The sequence below is a fragment of the Mustela nigripes genome, chromosome 14 (genome assembly GCF_022355385.1).
Source record: "Mustela nigripes isolate SB6536 chromosome 14, MUSNIG.SB6536, whole genome shotgun sequence".
In the NCBI taxonomy this organism is placed as follows: domain Eukaryota; kingdom Metazoa; phylum Chordata; class Mammalia; order Carnivora; family Mustelidae; genus Mustela; species Mustela nigripes.
The window spans coordinates 6681237-6690293 of NC_081570.1; the positions used below are offsets into that span (position 1 = coordinate 6681237).

The 9057-nt window shown below is 52.5% G+C and overlaps 1 protein-coding gene across 1 annotated transcript in view; it reads right to left on the reverse strand.

Annotated features, from left to right (window-relative positions):
- Positions 1-448: 448 nt before the first annotated feature.
- CTNNBIP1 (catenin beta interacting protein 1) overlaps positions 449-9057 on the reverse strand; it is a 47173-nt gene continuing 38564 nt past the window's right edge. Inside the window, exon 5 of the mRNA XM_059375146.1 lies at positions 449-2815. Within this exon, the coding sequence (XP_059231129.1) occupies positions 2757-2815 (59 nt within the window). The 3' untranslated portion in view covers positions 449-2756. The remainder of the gene's footprint in view (positions 2816-9057) is intronic.

Below are 9057 nucleotides of genomic sequence, written 5' to 3' on the forward strand. Positions count from 1 at the left end.
CCCATTTCTGGGGTGACGGAAGGACCGGATATCTTGTTTGGACTTGTGTTGCAAGCAGCCGGAGACCACTGCCATCACACAGGATGCCGGTGTGTAGGGTAGAAGGGAGCACCTTCTAGGGTGCTCGGCATCTGCTCTGGAACAGAGAGAGGGCGAGGTCACCTCTGAAGACTACTGACCTGTCCAATCTAGGATGATATTTAGAATCTCCAGGTCCAAAAGGGGTCTCAGCCTTCTGTGGCCCTGCCAGCTAGGCTGGGGAGACCTTGGAATTCTTCCAAAGCCTGAGTTCTGCTCCAGGTCGCAATTAAACCAGCAAACATGGTGTTTTCAACCCTCCTTGCGGTGCCTCCTTGAGGAGAGAGGGCCCAGCTTCAGAGCCCATGTGACGTGGGGAAAGCAGTAAGTGCACCCAGTTCTGAGGGACATAACTCAGCTCACACACCAAGCTATTAAAAATCTTTATTGTTAATTTTTTTTCTCCAACAGATATATTTTTCATTGAAATATGGAGCCACAGCAACACCTTCACTTCTCCCGTTCAGACAGATCTCGGCCATCGCTGTTTTAAGTGGCAGGCCCGTGACCTTGACGAGGGCAGGCTGGGGCAGAGTACACACCACTGGCCAGGACATGGACCCTTTACGGGAGCTACAGGTACGAAGAGGGGGCAGATGGCAACACGCCATTGATGCCTGCTGGCAGATGTCACAGCCTGGGAGAGGGCACTGGGAAAAAGCTCCCCTTTCCCCAGGGGCTCAGCTGGGGCTGCAGGCCACGGAGCTGGGAGTGTGTTTGCGGATGCGCACACGCGCCACGGCTCCTGCAAGAAGATGCCGTCAGGCCCCTGCTGGAGTCCCCACGGTCCTTGTTCCCTGGGGACCAACAGTCTTTGCAGGGTAACCTAACCAGGTCAGCTGACCAGGGCCAGGGGCCCACGTGTGGAGGTCAGGGTCATGGATACTGTGACACGCAAGTCCTCCTGGGGCAAGGCCCAGACGATGCTCAGAGCACAGCACGACTGCCCACATGGTCCTGAGGCAGCTCCTGTGATCCAGGACAGCCCTAGCCCTGAGAAGGGGGAGATTTCGCTCCTAGGGTCTTCTCCTGGCTCGGGATACCTGGGGCAAAAAGAGGGCCTCAGCCATTTACTGTCTCGGAGGAGGGTGGAGGCCCCCGTCCCTGAGGCCTGCATCGTTCTCCGCCTCCCCTCCTGGGTTCCGCTCTGGTGAGAGATACAGGGAGAAGGGCAGGCTAGCCCCAAGCGCACGGGGAGGACAGGGGGGAAGACCCTGGGCTTCTTCCAGCCCTTCACATACGGCTGCTCGGCAACGTGTTTCTGGGGACCTGGCTTGAGGGCCAGCCGGGTGGGACCCGCTCAGTGATGGCGCAGCCAGCTGTCTCAGGTGGCACTTCATAAATAAACGGTGACTCTGTCCATTCCAGGCTGACATGGAGAGAGACCCTTTTGGAGGCGGTGCAGTGAGGGGCACCGGCCTGGGATCCGAGAACTCCGAGGGCTGGCTAGGCCCTACTGCCCAGCGGCCCACACCTTGGGAGCCTGGCTAGCGGAGGTCAGGGCTGGGGGTTTAGAGCCAAAGGTCTCCCCGGCTTTATGGGCCAAGCTTTGCGAGGTTCTGGGCTCCCAGGCAGAAACCTCTGCTGCACTGTGGGGTCTCAGGGCTGGGAGCAGCTCCTGCCCTTTACAGGAGAAGCCCCAGCCGTCCAGAGCGGTGCCCCTCAGCTGAGCACCGGCAGCCCCAAGAGGCCCAGATGGGGATGAACAACTCCCCACCCCCACCACCGTGGGGAGCTGGCTGCTTGCCAAGCCATGGAAGCGATGCCCGTAAATCCTGCCTGGTGGTCACCTCTAAGCTCTAGCCTGCGCCTTCAGGACGGCACAAACCTCCTCGGGGGCTCTGCTTTCCAGCTGTAGACCCTGTATGAGGTCTTGGGGGTCCCCTGGCCAGGGCAGCCAGGTGCGGTCATTAAAGCAAACACACTCTCCCGGTGGATCCCCCACGGGGCGGGGGCAGCCCGTGGCAACGGGAGTCATGGATGAGCCAATGAGAAACCAAACACACATCTCAAAAGCCAATCAAAGGCAAACACAAACAAAACTTGGGGAAGCAGCAGCAAGCTTTGTGTAATAAATATTGCAGAGCGCACTTGGTTTCTTTCTTTCTTTTCTTTCTTTCTTTTTTTTTTTTTTCCTTTTCAAGTCAAATATAACAACCAATGTCCCGAACCCTGTTTTCAGCATTCAAAAGAGAGAAGCTGTTGCTATCAGCAGAACACCTGCAGCCAATCAAAGAAAAAAACCATTTCCCACTAGCCGGCCAATCAAAATCCTTTTCCAGTTTAAGCAGCCAATCAGGACTCTTCACATTCCTAAAAAGTGACCTAAATAAAGCACCAGATCTCGGAGAGCTTCCTGGGAAGCCATACACGGAGGCGCAAATTAAAAAAAAAAAAAAAAAAAAAAGTCAGAAATAAAAATAAAAGGTGTCTGTTGGTCAAGATTTAAAAATAAAAGGGTTTCTTTCTGCAGCCAATCAGGAGTCCGTCCCTTCAAGCCAATTGTAACTGCACCACCGGTGGCTCCCTGGATGCCAGCCCTGCTGAGTGACTGTGGGGCGGGGCGGGGTGGGGGTGTAAGGGCAGGGGGAACCGGGAAGGTCATCTGCCGCCACTCAGCTGGTCGAGGTCCTCACAGATCTTCTGGCAGCTTCCAGGGTGTTCCAAGGGGTTCACCGCTATTGCCTCCGGTCCTCCGTCTCCGACCTGGAAAACGCCATCACCACATCCTCGGCACCTGCAGATGGGGGCGGGGAGGGAAGAACCGTCAGACCCGGCACTGCAAGGCGGCTGGGGCCGTTACAGCCTTGTCGGCCCTAGTGTGGTCCTCCCTAGTCCCCAGTGCTTCCACGGCAGCCCACCTCCTCTCTGGGCCTTCCGGATAGCCTGGACATGCAGGCAACCTGCCCTAGGTGGCAGGGGGCTGTCGGGGTGAGGCTGGCTCAGGGCCACCCACTGACAGGCTGCATGACAAGAACCCAGGGCTGCTGGTCCTCCAGCGGAGCTCTGCTCATATCCCTTGCTCCAAGGTCACCAAAGTCAGGGGCACGAGGAACCTCCATCTTTCTTGTCAAGGCTTGTGTCTTGATCCCTTTGGACCATTAGGACTTCCAACAGCCAGCCCGCTTTGCCCAAACCCAGCACCTGCTCAAAGGAGCACAGCCGGGCCCATTTCCAGCCTGCAGCCAGCCTGGCTCCCACCGAGATAGATAATGGCCTGCATCTTTATTATTGTTATTTTTAATCATGGATTTGAGATTCTGGTCCAGACGCTCATGAAATCACTTCCTTTGTCTTGTTTTCCGTAAGACAGGCTCTGACATGCAGCCAGAGAAGGCGAGAGGGAGGAGGGAAAGAGCTCAAAACACTGACCGGCCCAGCCTCCCAAAGCCCCGGGTGCAGAAGAGCCTGCAGGCACCGCCCCGCTCACAGGCCCTGGCCCTCCCTGGGGCCTGCTTCTGTCTCCCCTTACTCTCTCTCTGTCTCTCTTTCTTTATACAGTATTTGTTTTTAAGAAAAAAAAATTTATTTCCAAGTCATTTCTGCCCCCAAGGCGGGGCTCAAACTCACAACCCCAAGATCGAGTCCCGCGCTCTACCCACTGGGCCAGCCAGGCAACCCTCCCCTTTTTCTAACGCAGAGTTCTTGGTCACGCCCTGAGCAAGAATCGGTGGCCTGCGGCCTTTCTGCCATACTTCCCTTCTGCACCGCAGGAGGCATTCTCCCCAGCAGGGGAGGATGGCAAGAGCAGACCCAGGGAAGGCCACAGAAGAGGGGGCCAGTGTGCTTGGCCCCCCGCATGTGAAACAGAGTTTGGGAAGGGCCGCATCCTGCCCCGGCCCCAGGTGAGGTGTGGGCTGGTTTCCTCCACACCATAAAGGGGGCCTCCGCCTCCTCCTAACTGCCCTTCCACACCAAGAGCTGGCGGAGGTACCCAGCAGTGGGTGCTGCAGAAGGAAGGCTCGTCCACAAGGACATAACATCAGAGATGGCTTTCACTCTGGCCACCGGTGCACCAGGGTGCTGCCAAGGGAACCGCCCAACCCCCACTAGCAGCCCACCAGCACAACTTCCCTTCTTGAAAATTCCTCAAATTATCTGACTTCTTGGGATGGGGGGGGGGTCCTTTGCTTGGGAAGCCCTACAAATCCTTCCCCTATCTTCTTGGGAACATTCTGTTCTCACCTCGGTCCTAGGACCACGAAATATCACTGCAGGCAGAATTTTCCTAGCAACCACAGATTCCAAGATGACATCATACCCTGCCGGCAGCTGAGCTGGTCACCTACCAGATGCCGGCTCTTCCTGGGCGGGCGCCGCCTGCCCAGCTCGCTAATCAGAAGGGTCTGGCGCGGGCTGGGGAAGGGGGGTGGTGGGCCATGAGCAGGAGCAGCCCACCTGCTTCTTTCCTTGCCTGCTCCGTGGGCTCTCCCGCAGGGACCTTAGGCCTCTATACTGAGCTGCAGGCACAAAAATAGCATTGGCTGCTCTGAGAGGGAATAGTGCGCCTGCAGAGGGAACAGACCAGGGGCTGCGACTCCCCACACGGCAGCCTGCCTGGCCTGTGTACCGGGGCTACACTCTGAGTCAGGGAAGGAAGCGACCTCCTCTCACACAGAGACTCTGAGGACTCCAGCTTAGGGAGACACCTGAAGTGGAAGATCTGCCAGAGCCCCCCGGTGCCACAGTGCCAGCTGGTCTCCTGTTCCCGGCAGGGGTGGGGAAACCGGGAGCTTTCATTTTTAGAGCCTCCCACTCTGCTGCTGGAGCCGGCGCAGAAAGGGCCCACAGAGCTGCTGCCCATCCTTGGGCCTGCTCCGTTCCCAACGGACTTGCCTTTTCCAGCCCTCGCCAAGAGGGGACAGGCCCTTCCAGGGCATGGTCTGACCCGTCCTTATCATCAGCTGGCCCGCACTTGTCATTCCACCAGGGCCTGACTGGGAACCATGCAGGCCTCTGGGCAAGGATGTTGCTTTTCTCTCTCCTCTTCTCCATGCAGTTTGGGCCAGCAGCCTAACGGGGAGGGGGCGCTGCTCAGTGAGCTGCGGTAACTGAGCTCTAACCGTTTTCGAGCTGGGGGCCTCAGGCTGGTCCCGACAGTCCCTCCTTCTTCTTTAAAGTCCAGTATGTGGCAGCTCCCTTGGGTGCTGTCCCTGCTGGCCATCACAAGGCTCAGAACAGGAAGGCCCAGCCCACTGCCTCTAGGCTGTCAGCTAGTTTCCGGGCCCATTTTACAGATGACACTGCATCCATCCCATTGTTAGCTCTGCTGGCACCGCCTGGGCTCCAGCTCTGAGCTACCACCCAGCCCTTCCCACCTGAGGCAGGTGAGCGCGGGAGGAGAAGCTGAGCAGCCTTTTTTTTTTTTTTTTTAAAGATTTTATTCATTTATTTGACAGAGATCACAAGTAGGCAGAGAGGCAGTCAGAGAGAGGAGGAAGCAGGCTCCCTGCTGAGCAGAGAGCCTGATGCGGGGCTCGATCCCAGGATCCTGGGATCATGACCCGAGCCGAAGGCAGAGGCTTTAACCCACTGAGCCACCCAGGTGCCCCTGAGCAGCCTCTCTTGTTCAACACTGTCTGACCCGCCGAAACATAAAGATAGGCATCATGAGAAAAGATCACACACACACACACACACGTGCGTGTGCACATGCACGCACGTGTTTCTTACAAATACAGATATTCATAACACCTGTGATATGCAAAAATACTCAACAAAGTACTAGCAAACGACACAGCAACAAACAAACAGGATTCCATACTCTGAACAAGTGAGATTTATCCCAGAAATACAAGGGTGTTTTAACACCTGAAAATCAACTAATGTAACACAGACTAACGATAGGAAAAAAAGGAAGAAAAACCATGCAACTGTCTGAACAAGCAGAGAAAACACATCTGACAAAATTTAACAGCCCTTCATGAAAACATGCTCAACACACTAGTAACAGACGCGAGCTTCCTCAGTCTGATGAAGGGCATTTACTAAAAACCCACAGCTGTTATCATACTTAATGGTGAAAGACTGGAAGCTATCCCGTTGGAGATTAGGAAGAAAAGGATGTCCTCTCCTGCCATTTCTGTTCAATGTTGTGTTGAAAGTTCAATTCAGGGCAATCAGGCAAGAAAAAGAAGTAAAGGCATCCAAATTAGAAAGGGGAAGAAGTAAGCTCAATTTGCGGACGATACAGATGTTGTATATAGAAAATCCTAAGGAATCCACTAAAAAACTATTAAAACAAATAAAATTGCAGGACACCAGATCAATATACAAATACCATTTGTATATTTCTATACATTAGTGATGAATAATCTGCAAATGAAATTAAGAAAACAATTTCATTTACGATAGCATCAAAAAATAATAAAACACCTAGGAACGAATTTAACAAATGGAGTATGGAATTTGTACTTGGGAAAGCGCAAAACGTCACTGTTCAAAAACATCCCTGAGGGACGCCTGGGTGGCTCAGTTGGTTAAGCAGCTGCCTTCGGCTCAGGTCATGATCCCAGCGTCCTGGGATCGAGTCCCACATCGGGCTCCTTGCCCCGCAGGGAGCCTGCCTCTCCCTCTGACTCTGCCTGCCTCTCTGCCTGTGCTCTCTCTCTCTGACAAATAAATAAATAAAATCTTTAAAAAAAAAAAAAAAAAACATCCCTGAGAGAAATTTGACACTGAAAGAAATCCTGCGCTCTTCACAGAAATTGACAAGCTGCTCCTAAAATTTGTAGGGCACTGCAAAGGATCCAGAATAGGCAAAATCCTCTTGAGAAGGACCCACACTTTTGGATTTTGCTACAGCAAACAAGACACGGTGGGACCGGCTAAGGAGAGATGTGTAGGCGGCGGAACAGAACAAAGTGTTCGGAAAGAAACCCTCCCACTTAGGTCAGTTACGTTTTGACAGAGGTATCAAGACATACAGAGTGGGAAAGAAGTGGACCGAGGGTTCTGGGGCAACCGGATCGTCCCATGTCAAGGATGAAGCCGGCCCCTTACCTTGCACCGTATACAGAAATTCCCTCAAAAGGCACCAACGACCCACATGTAAGTGCTACGATTATAAAACTCTTACCAGAAAACACGGGAGTAAACCTTCGTGACTAGGAAATGATTTCTCAGGCATGACACCCTAAGCATAAGAAATAAGGGAAAAAATAAACTGGGCTTTCTCAAATTTAGAGACATTTATGCTTCAAAGGTTACTACCAAAAAGGTGAAAAGGTCGGGGGCGCCTGGCTGGCTCGGTCAGAGGAGCCTGTGACTCTTGATCTCAGGGTGCTGAGTTCGAGCCCCACACTGGGTTTAGAGATTACATAAATAAATAAACCTTAAAAAAAAAAAAGGCCTTAAAAATAAAATTAAAACAAATTACAATGAGAAGACTTACTATTTAAAAAAATGGGGGGTGCCTGGGTGGCTCAGTGGGTTAAGCTGCTGCCTTCGGCTCAGGTCATGATCTCAGGGTCCTGGGATCGAGTCCCGCATCGAGCTCTACGCTCAGCAGGGAGCCTGCTTCCCTCTCTCTCTCTGCCTGCCTCTCTGTCTACTTGTTATCTCTCTCTGTCAAATAAATAAATAAAATCTTTAAAAAAAAAAAAAGTGGAAATGCGGGGCACCTGGGTGGCTCAGTGGGTTAAAGCCTCTGCCTTCAGCTCAGGTCATGATCTCAGGGTCCTGGGACTGAGTCCCACATCGGGATCTCTCTCGGGGGGCCTGCTTCCCCCCTCCCTCTTCCTGCCTCTCTGCCTACTTGTGATCTCTCTCTCTCTGTCAAGTAAATAAAATCTTAAAGATAAAAAGAGTTCCTAGGGAAAAAAAAATGGAAAGGCAACCAATAGACTGGGAGAAAATATTTGCAAGTCATACGTCTGTTCAGGGACCAGTACCTAGAATACATAAATAACACAGCTCCATAATAATAAAAAGTCAACTCAATTTTTAAAACGGGCAAAGAACTTGAATAGAGATTTCTCCAAAGATGTAAGTAAGAATGGTCGGCAAGCCCGAGAAAAGATGCTCTAGATCATTAGTCACTATGGAAATGCAAATCGAAGCTACAATGAGACACCACTTCACACCCACTAGCATGGCTGGAATCAAAAAGTGACAATGACAGGAGTTAGGGAGGAGGAAGAGAGGCTGGAACCCTCATACATCGCTGGGGGAACGCCAAATGGTGCTCCCAAGCCCACTCTACCCTCAGCCTTCCCCACCTCGGTGACAGGCCTGCCATCCTCTAGCTGCTCAAAAACCCCAGGAGGGGAGTAACTGCCTGATGCCCCACCCCCACCCCCGTCCTGTGTGCACACGCACCCTCGTGTGCACACACACACATACCCTCTGCGCACAGCACATCAGCAAATCTACTGGCTCTACTTCTTTTATTTTTTTTTTTTTAAGATTTTATTTATTTGAGAGAGAGAGAGACAGAGACAGAGAGAGAGCAGGGTGGGGAAGAGGGGGAGGGAGAGAGAATCCCAAGCAGGCTCCACACCGAGCATGGAGCCCACACAGGGCTCGATCTCACAACCCCCAGACCACAACCCTGGCCAAAATCAAGAGCCAGACACCCAACAGACTGAGCTACCTGGATGCCCCTCTTGTTTTTTTTAAAGTGTTTTTGTTTCCATTTTGTTTAGTTACTGCTAGACCAACGTGGGACTCATACAACCCTGAGATTAAGAGTCATGTGCTCTTCCAACTGAGGCAGCCAGGTGTCTGACGTTGGCTCTACTTTTTATTAATTAATTAATTGATTAATTAATTTATAAGAGAAAGAGAGAGCATGAGTGAGAGCACAGCAGAGGTGGGGGAGGCGGGAGGGCAAAGGGAGAGGGAGAATCTTTTTTTTTTTTTAAATGTATTTTTTTTTTTTCATAGAGAGAAATCACAAGTAGATGGAGAGGCAGACAGAGAGAGAGAGGGGAAGCAGGCTCCCTGCTGAGCAGAGAGCCCGATGCGGGACTCGACCCC